This window comes from Apis florea, unplaced genomic scaffold, assembly GCF_048593485.1.
Source record: "Apis florea isolate Af1SG1 unplaced genomic scaffold, ASM4859348v1 contig_3203_pilon, whole genome shotgun sequence".
NCBI classification, from domain to species: domain Eukaryota; kingdom Metazoa; phylum Arthropoda; class Insecta; order Hymenoptera; family Apidae; genus Apis; species Apis florea.
In genome coordinates, this window is record NW_028256723.1 from 2,322,563 (window position 1) to 2,335,626 (window position 13,064).

The 13,064-nt window shown below is 32.7% G+C and overlaps 2 protein-coding genes across 4 annotated transcripts in view; one reads left to right on the plus strand and one right to left on the minus strand.

The window, feature by feature from the left end:
• Window positions 1–13,064, minus strand: part of LOC100872645 (synaptotagmin-10) — a 50,498-nt gene that overhangs the window by 22,227 nt on the left and 15,207 nt on the right. The window lies entirely within an intron of this gene.
• LOC105735521 (adenylate kinase 7) overlaps window positions 1–13,064 on the plus strand; it is a 29,442-nt gene that overhangs the window by 5,282 nt on the left and 11,096 nt on the right. For both annotated transcript variants that reach the window (XM_086910782.1, XM_012486787.3), the window contains 8 exons: window positions 976–1,390; window positions 1,836–1,926; window positions 2,619–2,969; window positions 3,119–3,315; window positions 6,561–6,866; window positions 7,547–7,698; window positions 8,238–8,377; window positions 11,683–11,841. In XM_086910782.1, the coding sequence (XP_086766908.1) occupies window positions 976–1,390; window positions 1,836–1,926; window positions 2,619–2,969; window positions 3,119–3,315; window positions 6,561–6,866; window positions 7,547–7,698; window positions 8,238–8,377; window positions 11,683–11,841 (1,811 nt within the window). The remainder of the gene's footprint in view (window positions 1–975; window positions 1,391–1,835; window positions 1,927–2,618; window positions 2,970–3,118; window positions 3,316–6,560; window positions 6,867–7,546; window positions 7,699–8,237; window positions 8,378–11,682; window positions 11,842–13,064) is intronic.

Sequence of the window (13,064 nt, forward strand, 5' to 3'; positions counted from 1 at the left end):
ATTGCATTTCCAACACCGTTTGTTTCATCGCGTGATTAATCGAAACTACGAAATTTTCTCCCAATTTTCGTAATGCGAATCATTTTTATTTCGCGAGAAAATTTTCATTCGAGCTCTGATCTGATTTGAAACCATAAATTCTGAATTATTAATTATTCGCGTGACTGGAAATGCGAGAGGAAAAAAAGAATTCTCTCCATAGACTAATCCGCGTTTGGAAAGAAAGAGGAGGTGGATCGTTCTAATTCCTTTTAAAAACAAAGAGGAGACGTGAAAAGCGGATCTTAAAGAACGTTACGTTAAAAAGATGGGATTGTTCGACATTTATCCTTGAATTCACCTCCTCTTTCTCATTATTATATCAGGGATGACGTCTTTTTTTATTAGAATCGTGTGTAGATAACGGGATATATGTACAGATAGATGTATCGTTATCAATGGCGAATTCAGAGCATATGATATCTGAATTATGGTGTTGGAAGGCACGTTTCTGAAAGGTCGAGGTTTGCAGAAAAATTAAAATGTTTAAGATAATGCAAGCTTTCTAAGTCGTATAATTTGAATTTTACGATGTGGAAGAAGCTTTTATACGTTATGTATTTTTAAGAAAGTGAAAGGTAATAATAATCTTTTCTTAACTCTCCTATATTAAATATAATTTATTTTTTCTTCTGCCATTTTCTTTTCTCTAAAATGAATTCTCTAAAACATTAAACTTTTCAATTTTAACTTTCAAATTAAATATAATTTTTCGTCACGTGCGATAAAATAAATAAATTTTGAACATTTTCTACGATCATTACCAGAATATCTCTACTATTTCTCGATATAACACAAACGGTCAAACTAGCTTCCAATACCACGAAAACTCGATCTCTCTCTCTCGACATCCTCCAAGTGTATATATACTTGGCGAAATTCTTCAACTTCAAGAACGAGAAACGTCGTTATACTTTTCAACTCCATCGTTTTCAGCCATCGTTCAGAGGCTCGAAAATGCGCAGCAAGTATCGCCGAAAGCTTTCAAACGTAGCGAGGAGGTGCGATACTTCATTCTGATATCCACTATAATGACCTGGGCAAACACGAAACCGTTGAATCCGGACGAGCCGGATTTGCCATTCACGGAGGAGGATTATAGAAAACGAAGGCCTCATCCGAACTTCAAGAACCACATCCAATGCGAGAAGGACGTGGTGGTGACGAGGAAGAAGATCAAACTGAAGGACAAACTGAAAACGTTGGTGATTTGTTGCGGGGTGACTTACGGTGACGAGCAGGGCCCTCTCCATCATTTGTTCAAGATGGCGTGGCTGAACGCCTCCTTCCTCCCGATTTTCGGCAGGGGGAACAATAGGATCCCGTTGTTACACGTCCGTGACATGACCAAGTGAAGTGTGGAATGATTTGTACGAATGCGGTCTCGTTAATGGCTTCGATAATTCTAATTCCGGTTAAGCACTCAATGATTTTCGACATAGGATTTGCCGGGATTTGGCAAATCGCGCGATTAAAGTGGCCTTCGTGTTGTGTACCTCGTTTCGAAATTACCTTGACTGAATTTGTTTTAATTAATTTAACAAGCTGAAACGTAATCTTGATGAATATCCTTGTTAGTAATTAAGCAGTTTTTCGAAAAGTTATAGCAAGTTATTTTTATTTTTTTTCTTGGTCTAAATTTTAAAAGGTTAACAAGTTGAATTTTTCTTTTTTTTTTTTTTTTTTTTCTTAAAGAATCAAACGATGAAAAATTATAATATTTATATACACGTGTATTTATATATGTTTTGTGATACAATAAAATATTCATGATATATTTCTGCATTGGTACACAGTGTAATATTGGACGTGTTGCAAAATTGGCCTCAATTGCAATACATCGTGGCTGTGGAACAGGAATCGGTCTCGCAGGCTGCTATTGTCAAGGTATTACAAAAGAAACGTCTTTGTTACGTGTACATTTTTCACGCTTTATCATTATTTGAACTTGCTTTCTACAAATTTTCTTTTTGATCTTCTGATACTTCTCTTTTCAGTTATTTCGTTGTCGCTTTTTACATTTTTTTTTCATTCTCTTTCCATGCAAACATATGCTTGGAATATATGTTTCCATTGTAAGAATAATTATAATATTTCTGGACAAGAATCAAGTTAGTTCAATGATTTCATTTCTATTGACAATTATCGATTTATCCTTCGTTATTCTTCTATTTCAAAAAGTTGAAATTTTGAAAATTATTTATTCGGTCGAAAAAATTTGACAAGCGATCACAGAAATAGTTATCACACTTTATCACATAAATCGTATATGGAATGGAATGACAGATAGCTCGAACGATCCCCGGAATGGATATATCTATGTTACATAAATTAATTTTACTCTCGAATAACGATATTCTATATTACAATTGTCGTGAAAAAGATTTACACACAACACATTAGGAAAAAAACTTAATTTCAATTCGATACAAAATATTATTATATTCTAATCTACTCTCGAACGATAACGTCCATCGAATGAAATCATCCGAAACACTCGATATTTTTTCAACGAAACATCATTTAACAAAAAAGAATAGAATAAGAATAATCGAAAGACGCACGAACTTGTTTCACAGGCCATCAGCAAAGTGCTAACCACCGGCAGGGTGAAAAGGATTGAAATGGAGGAAGCTTTCTTATTGCCGGAGATCACGCAACAAATATACGACGTGATGACGATAAATTTAAACATCGATCCTGTGTACATCACAGACAGGATATCTTGGCACGTCGGCGCATCGTTTCCCGACAGCATCAACCTCATAGTGAAGGAATATAAAACGGCGCGAAATTTGAACCCGATAAGAATAATCGTCCTTGGACCCCCGGCATCTGGGAAGACAAGAGTGGCGCGATACCTCGTCGATCATTACGAGATTCATTATATCCACGTTAAATCGTTGATCGAGGACACGATCGCGGAATTGGTTAGTATGATCTCTAGAGGAAAAACGAATAAAATAACAAAATGAGAAAGAGAAGAAAAATATACGGAGAATATAGTATTCTCTCGGAAATATGAAAATGCGAACTTCCGTTTCATCGAAAAATGTGATTTGATATTCGATTCGAGCAGACGAAGGAAATCGACGAAGAGACGATGTTAAGAGAGAAAGGCGAGCTTGAACAAACGATGGAAGACATGGACGAAGAGGAGGAGGATTTATTGGAGGACAGAACCGCAAAACTCGAGGAGCAGCAAGAATTGTTGGATGAAATACAACGAAATAGACAAAGAACCAATGGTTATCTCGACGATGATCTTCTAAACAGGTCAGTGTTCTCCTCGTTCTTCAATTTTTTCTTCATCCTAAAAACGTCACGAATGGCACCGACACACTTTCCATTATCCTTTGTACAATAACGACCAATCGTTCGTTAGGAATGTCGTTCGAATTTGGAATTCTATCTCCAAATATTTACAAACGTTTGAAGTGATTTCACGCGATCATATAGATGTTTGCTCGAACTTCAACTGTGCAGTATACGTAAGTGACTCACATTATCGATATCGATCGTGCGCATGGCAAATAACACGGCATGCTAAACGAATTGGATGTTAAGCCATGTACGTGCGTGTATGCGTCGAGAAAACCGCGTGTTCATTCAGTTAACCGTTTCGATCGCCCTTTGTCTTTCGCTGCGTTGGTCCGAATTTGATTTGTCGATCAAAGCCCGCGATAATCGTGTCATAGATCGGGCGCCGCTTTGAAGAATGCTTTTCCAACTATCGGTATTTCCCCATCGAGAAATTCCGTTCCCAAAGAATTCTGACTCTTGTATACCTACGAGATACACCTGCAGGCTGTTTTCGTAGTTGGTCTGGAATTTCTCAGGCGGAAGGAATGGAATAGTTTAACAAGACATAACAAACGGTTGTTGTTAAAAATTTGTTGCTTGCAAAAAAGAAAGAAATTTATAACGAGCCGCAACCGCAATGCAACTTTCAAAAGCCGAGAGTCGATCTCGTTTTTACCCAAAAATTATTCTTAAGAGCGTTAAATCCGGTAAAATTCAAGAATAGAAAAAAGAAAAATAGCGAAACGTATTCCTGTTGCACATATTTCGTACGTAATTCACGAGAGGCAGGTCGAATAATAGCGAAACATCTGTGTACGTGATATCAGCGTTAAACGGGATCACGCTATTGACCTATTCGGCGTGGCTGTAAAGGCGTGTTTTCAACGCGCCGCATGGAAAGCACGCGACCCATTTCTGCCCAATTTCGCGTCCCTTATACGCGCATATTATGCGCTCCATGTTTCTTCAGAGGAGGAACACACCTCTGTGCAACACGTGAGATACATAATGGGCTTTGAAAATATATTGGGTTAAAATTTTATTTATGGGGTTAAAATCGGTGATAAGCGTCCCCGTTATATTTGCGTCAAATTGGATTAGATTAGATATTAACGTGATACACGATGTCAGCCGTATATTATTAATGTCTCTGTCGCAATTTGACGCAATAATGCGGGAGGAATCGTGTTATAAACGTATTACGATCTTCGCTTTATTGGAATTTATTGTGAAATTTTTCTCACCGCAATATTTATATTTCCAATATTTTCGATCGAATAGGAAATTTATCGTATTCGTGAACGAAAGAGAACACGAACGTTATTTTTAGAAGAACGTTTTTATAAAAATTATATAATACGAAGAATATAAGATATTTAGTTATATACTTGATAAAATTCTATTCGGATTAATTGTACTTTAATTGATCGTGTACGTATTATGGATCACGCGCAAGGATCATTTTGCGAATGATCTGGATATCAAGTATGCTTCACGTATCGCGCAAGGGCACGTATAATGATATTTCTTGGAAATGGGGCATGATTGTTGCACATGTGCGTTGTAATCGCTTTGTTGTATGCGGCATATACAACAAGTTGTATGCTTTGGATGCTTTCAAGCAAATGCGGTGGCATTCATACGTGCCTTGTGATGGTCCATCAGTGTTTCAATGCAACTTCAGTCCTATTGGAAATGTTTGTTCTTTAAAATATCGTATTTTTATGCGACATGATTTATGGGGAACGAATAACAGTTACAAATAAAATAGAAAGGAAATATAAATTCTTTAAAAAATAAATCGATATATTTTGTAACTTAATTCTCAAAAAAACTTGCAAAATTATTCAATTTCCTTTTCAATCTATCGAGTTAATCAGTAAATTTAAGTTTTGAAATTAAATTAAATTCTCTCTTTTTCTTTTAAAGATGAATTCAATAACAAGAGTAAAATAACGAGTCGAATATCAAGTTTTTTTTAAATATAATTTGAATATAGTGATACTACTCGTAACGATATTCGATTACATGAACACGCATCTTAACAACCTACGATTTAAATGATTATATTCTAGTAAAGACACATGTAAAAATAATAAATTTTCAAGATCGTAATAATTTTAAATGAAAAATATCGTATCGTCAATTGTAAGAAGATCGAAAGGTAATAACGAACGAGAGAGAAATGTGTATTTTATTAATTTCACGATTCCTTTATCTAATTCACGAATCCTTTCGAGATGCTTATTATGAATACGCATGAAACGTTCTTGAATCAACCGGTGAAAATGAGATACAATGAGAAACGGTGTAACAGGAGCGGAAGGCTGTCAAGTCTTTGTCATGCTTTCCAACAAGACCTTCCTCTTTTTCCTTTTTGAGTTCAGTGGTACGGGTTTAATTGGTAGAAAATCGTGGAATGCGAATTTCTGCGCTCGCTCGAACGACGCGCAAACAGTCGAACGACGTTTAAAAAAGAGCATTGCTTTTCAACGAGTCTCTTTTCCTCTTTCTCTTTCTTTCCCCTTCTTTCCTTCTTTCTTTTTTTTTTTTTTCCTTTCATTTGTCGTATTTGGATTTAAGTGGTCTGAAAATCGAGCAACGATGTCGAAGTATTCTTCTTGTGTTTGATGGGGTTGGGACGACGTTGAAAAAGAGTGTCGCTTCCATAGCGACTAAAAAAACTTAAGCAGCTGATGGGAGGTTTTTCGAAAGGGAAATAAAATGAATAAAATAATATAAATGAGAAAGGTAGAAATGAAAATCTTGTTAAAAATTATTTTAGAATATTGTTATGAGGGAGAAAATGATATATTCGTTCTTTATAGAACGTATAAGGATATAAGGATAAGGGGAGTGATGAAAGAAATAGCAATGAAAAAAAAAAAATTAAATGATGGAAATTTTTTTTTCATAAATACAAAGTTAAAAACAGAATTGAAAATAAATCGACTGAATAAAAATTAATAAATGAAGTGTTTTGCGATGTTAACGCAATGTTGAACTTCAGTAGGTTAAAAATAAAATGAGAATTATCCACGTGTGAAAGGTACGGCATAATTTACGACAAAATTGATTGGTAAACGTAAGAATGATAAAATTATTTTAAATATTGATTTTACAGATCAATCGTCAATTTCAATTTATACTTTTTTCTTTAGCCTTCTAGAATCAACTTTCCAGAAATATTAACATAATTTCTTGAAACGTTGTCACAGATTGTTTCAGAGGAAGTTGCGCTCGAAAGAATGTCAGAATCAAGGCTACGTGATGGACGGTTACCCAAAGACGTTGGAACAAGCGCAAATGTTGTTCAGCGGTGAACGCGTGGACGAAGTCGAGGAGGAGATGGAGGAGGAGGCAGAACCGGCCGAAATAGCGACTACGATTCTACCCGAGTTGGTGGTGTCGTTGGAGGCGAGCGACGATTTTCTGAAGGAAAGGATTATCCAACAACCCGAGAAACAGATACAGAGCACCCATTACACCGAGGAGCACATGATAAGACGTTTGAAGGAGTACAGGTGATGCGCGTTATCTTTCGTATCTCTTAATTAATTAACTAAGAGACGAATTTATCACAATGCTTTTCAGAATTCTCAGAATTACACGGGTGGAATTTAATTAGTTTAAGGTTGACGACGATGGAACGATTTGTTAGGACTTTTAGAATCTTTAGGTTTACGAGATTTTTTTCATAGAATTTAAACTATGAGGAAATGATTCGAATTATGCGGAAGTGATTCTGATTTTATGTTATGATTGTTAAAAAAATAAACGAGGGAATATGAGTTCATTTTAGAACGAGTGACAGGCGAGGTAATTAAATCTACGAATACAATGTAGTTAATATCTGTAATTTAAAAAAAAAAAAAATGCAATATAATTTAAGCTAGTCAATGAAGTTTTTAAACGATCGAGAATGGAAATATTATTCACGCGACGTTTATCGTGGCACGTGTTTCGAATATCGATTAAACAACGCACAGCATACTTATCACGAAATTTATAGCGATGCAATAAAAAATATTATCAAATCGATGACAAGAGACCGATTATTAACAATTTGTCGTTTATTCGAATATAAAAATTGATTGCAACCGCTCGTCTGTGTAATTTTTGACATTTTCATGAACATTTTCATCCAAATTGAATCGACATGATAATAAAGTATACAAAAATCGTTGTCGTTTCGTTACCCTAGGAAGAGAAACACGGACGAAAACACACCCTTGCAGTTTTTCGACGAGATTGAAATTCATCCGTTCATCCTGGACGTGGAGGAGGACAACTGTCCAGACATGTTCCCCACGGTTTATCAATGTTTCCAGAGAATCGGCCCACCGAGAAACTACGGTAAGAAATGGTGTTAGACGCTGTGAAATTCGTCGTTTATCACCTCTTTTCGTCGACGAGACGATTCTTCGTAAAAAGGAGAGACGGGTAACGTATATCGGGCTAACCTTTTTCTACACAGGATTTTTACGAGGATTTCGCACAATTTTTCTGTGCCTTTAGATGTATTAGCCCTGTTCCTTTTTTTTGCGTGCACAGAGTCGTTCATTCACCTGATGCAAGAGAAGATGACACGTGTCTCGAGTTGAGTTGAAATTCAATAAAAAATACGGAGATTGTGTTAAATGTCGCGATGAAATGTGCAAAAACAATAGTTTTTGTACCTTATAAAGTATAGCATTTATATCAATTTCTCAATTTTCAAATAATAAATATTTTATTATGTATTCTCGTTGATTCAATTTTTACTTCGATCGAGCTAAAAGATTGATTAATTAAAATCATTTCCATTTTCGCATAATACAAATTATAACGCTTTTAAATTTTTATTTTTCAAGGATACATTAGGATAAATTTCTATCGTATTTCTATTCCATTAGGAATAAGCGCAGAGGAAGCGAGAAACGCGCGGAAACGCGCCGAGGTGGAAGCGCTTGAAGCGGAAGCCGCCGCAAAATTGCAAGAAAAGAAAGAATACTTGGAACTCAAGCGACTACGTGAGGAGAAAATGGAAGAATGGGTTGGTGTTTATTGTTTCGACTTAACAATAGTTGTATTCAATCGAAAATCGATTATTCAGATTGCGAAAAATCCAATTTTTCTTTAATAATTTTACAGCGGGGAATTTATTAAGCGAGTTGTTCCGTTATTAGTAAATTATCAAATTGTGATTGTAGGGAAACTCTAAGTCTTAAGAACGATAATTGGTAAATCATTGTCAGACATTTGATTGATAAAAATGATTGATATCGATTAGAATTTATATTTCTTAAAATAAGTGTCATCCTCATCCGGATTATCTGTAGAATATTTTAATAGTGTTGCATGCTTGACTCTGTACCTCTCAAACGTAATTAATCATGCTTTATCCAATGTGGATAGATAAAGATCAATTTGGAAGTTTCGATGGAACAGATATTCAGTGTGCATAATCCGAAATTCCGAAACTCGAGTCGGGCAAAGTTTTATCTGACAAGTAACATTCCTATCGAAACTTGCGATCGATTAAAATTTCACTCGATGGCTTTGCTCCTAATTATTTAGAAAAACCAAAATCTTGATTGATTATCGATTTGCTTTTTTAAAATTTCTTACATTTAATGACAAAAATCTACAAATTCGATTATTCTATCGAAGAAATAATTAATCTATTTGCATTATATTGATAGGAAACGATAATGGATTTAAATATTTGGATAAATATACGCGTTGGAATGTTATATTTATTAGATATATTAATAAAATTAATCTTGATGGTTGGAGCTCGTTTAACAAGTTCAAGAATTTATTCGATCGATTAATTGAATCGAAAAAATTATTTTACCAATTCAAAATGAAGATGAAAATGATTCACGTTTGCATAGAAATAATTTGACATTCGCGAAACTAGTCAACCTTTGATTTATTTCGACATACGATGCAAATGAATTAATAAAAGAAATTCGTCACGGAAAGAAAACCGTGAAAACATGAAAATTGTTAAAAACATTCGCACAAAGGATTACATTCGACACGATTTTTCGCGTTCTTTGTTTCATTCTCATCTCTCTCCTCGCATATCTTTTTATCGCGAAAATAAAAAAGGAACTAAAAGAGCATAAGAAACCAGGAGCAGAGTAACATTTTAATAACCTCGAATAAAAATGAGGAAAACAAAAAATCTGGATACAATAGATAGAATAGAATTGTTTATATCCATTCTTTGTCTTGTCTCGTTTTTTTGCAGTTTTGTATTAAGCAAACTGATAGGGATTATTGAGTTGCATTTTACACGATATGAAAATTGACTGTTGACCGATGGTTTCTTTCATATATGTCGTAATGATATCGTTTCAACATCGAAATGTCAAATGTTTTTTTTAATTTTATTTGTTCTAAACATCGTGGTAACGAGATTTGTCGCCACTCAATTCTACCATGAATTGGGATTTCTTTCATTTCGAGAATAACTTTCACTTTCGTGAAACATTTAATTTCATGAATAATATAATTTTTCTCTTAAAAATAATAATAATCCATCGAATAATAAATTTATTTAATTTATAAATCAAACTAATTCAATTTTACATATTCCTCCGGAGTTGAAAAATCATTATCTTGAAAGTATTTATTAGAAATTGCTTTTTTTTTTGAAATTATTGCTTTTCAAAGAAATAGGAAAGAATGTATAGAAAGTATTTAAAATAAATGAAAGTGTTTCAAATAGATACTTATCAATGAGTTGTATTAGTACAATTAAATCGAATAATAATTTATTTCATCATATTTATGAACTGTATTTTACTTTTCATCTTCGTAATTTTTTTGCAATTTGGCACGACGTATACATATATTTATAACATTTTTTGCACGACAAATCAACGAGCTTTTTGCATATATACACGCATAGTACATCTATTTATCTTAGTTTCATAGATATACGTTATCGTTCCTCGACTCATGAAATTTTCAACATTCAAAAATTTACTTTTGCTCGTGATAAAGTGACTCGTGACATCAAATTTCTGAGCCTTACGAAAAAAACTCCATAAAGTCCATTTGTAATTCTAATTCAGTTTTTTTCTCGTTAAAATATTACGATAATAAATAGCCGTCCATTACGTAAAATTTAAACGAACATGTACTTTCTTTCTTTCATTCTTTTCTTTCTTTCTTCGTGTGAGAAGTTCTTTCCATAAGTATACGGTTAACCGCACGTTTTTTAATATTTCGATAACCCTTCTAAACGAAGTTTAATATCCTCGTAATATTCTTTAGATTAAATATTTTTTTTTACTATTTATCGTCAATAACTTCTTTACTGTATCGACAAAAAGATAAATTTTATTGGTTCTTAAATTATTAAAAATACGAGAAAATGGTTCACTTTTAAAGAGAAAAAGTCGAGAAAAAGTGGAATTTACTTTGATCATTAATTACAAGAAAGTGGAATATTGTTTTCGAACATATTTGGGGTAATGGTTAGTGGTTTGGTGAAGAGATATTTATCGTTAAAGTTTTCTAAAAATATCAGAGACGAATAATAATAAATAAAAGAGAAAATTGTTGAAGGAGATCCTTTTTTGGTGTTGCTCTACGTAGTTTATTACCGTAATAAGAGTTGCACCATGTAAAATATGCAGTGAAAGTGTTATCGAAAACCTAAGTTTATTATCGCAAAAATATTTAAAAATTTATATCCTCTACGATATTAAAATCGTTTCATGGTAAATGGTTCTACTGAAAGTGTACAGTTGTTTTGTTTACGATATTAATCGATATCTAAATTTAACTAGTGTTTAAAATTCAAATTATTATTCCGCTTCTTTGTAATATTCTTTCTCTGATATTAAAAAAAAAAAACTCTGGCATTGATATTAAATAAGTTCAAAGTCATCTCGAGCAAAATATTATTGCTGTGGTAATTAGTCTCGAACAAACAGCAATATCAGGTTAATAAAAAAAAAGAAAAAAGAAATTAAAAATATCATATCATATCAAAACGAATTAATAAAAAATTAAAAGTATTGTTCTTTATTTAAAAATATTTGCATCGTAATATATCTTTCATTCATATTATAATAATCATTCAAATCATATTCGTACCATTAATAATACAAACTTAGTCACGCATAAAAACAATAAAATTTCTATTCATCGTCAATTTTTAAATATATCACGAAGAATAATTTTCTTTTATGTTTTTTTAATAATAATTTTTTCTGATTAAATTCAGTCACATGCAATAAACAATAAAAATTTTTTATCACAAATTACGATTTTTAAATTAACTTATCACGAAGAATAATTTCCCCTTGAAGAATAAAAATCTCTTCGTATCCGTAGACGAATCTGATGGAAAAACTGACAGAGGAACATGAAGAGAAACTCTGCCTGGCTAGCCTTCCTTTGCGCAACTATTTGATGAAATACGTGTTGCCAACCTTGACGCAAGGACTCATCGAAGTTGCAAATTTGCGTCCAGACGACCCGGTTGATTTTCTCGTAAGTCGAAAAAGCAATCCACCTTACCGCTTAAGAACGCGTTTGATACCGCGGAAATTAGCTACGAAACTTTTCCTCCCTCCTTCGTCCTTTTCTTAACGTGACTTCGTTTCCCTCTTGTTGAGTTTGAAGTTTAAAAAAAAGATATATAAAAGAATGTTATATTCATAATAAAGTTTTTAATCTAACGAGATTAAAAAATTTAAAGATTATTAATTTAAATTTTATTTTATTTCCTTTCTTTTTTCTCTTTCGATGATTTAAATAAAAGTATATATTTTTCTTTCATTACATGAAAATTTACAATGAATTTATCTGAAAGTCAACATTTTTTTTAAAATAATTTCATCAATTTTTCTTACCTCTTTTTAAGACTCTATTATCTAATGAAAATTTCACGTTGAAATTTAGATCAATATTGAAAGTTTTTCCATAAAGTGCATTCTATATTGGTTTCGTATCAATTTTATAAAATCTATCTCCTATATTTCATTATCGTATAATTTATATAGAATAATATATATATATATAGAATAAATAATGGAAAAAAAAATGAAAAAAATTGGAATTTGTAGATCAGTGTCACTTTAAAAAAAATACGAAGTTTGAATTTTATTATTTATCAAATGCGCAGATATTTCTAACAAGATTTTACAACGTGTTAACGAGGTGATAACAATGTTAAAACTCACTCGTCGCTCGAGTATGTAATAAAACAGTTTCCGTTTTGTTGGATTTATCACGAATATTTCGAAATAATAAACGATCATTTCAAGTATCGAATCTATATATATATTAATCGTGTATTGGATTAAATTGAACATTTTTTTTTTTTTTTTTGCAACGATTCGCTCTGGATAAACCGAGATGCTATCCAGAAGGGAAGCATTTTGTTTTAAAAAGGCGAGATCTTACGCCATAGTTATTTCATTTAAAAACAACTGTCGTTAAGTTGTTGACTTACCTTAATCGAATTATCTTCTCCACAATTTCGCTTGAATTTTTCATTCATTTGTAATTTTCCTCCTCGACAATTTTCCGTCAATTCTAGTGACTGGTATTTATCCTTTCAAGAAATTTGAGAATCTTATTAACCGCAAAGCAATTTTATTTAAAAATGAAATGTTTATTTTGTTACCGTGTTTTGTACCATAATTAATAATATTTTTAATGAAACACAAGAAAAATACGAAAAAACGAGCATCGAAATATTATAAAAACTA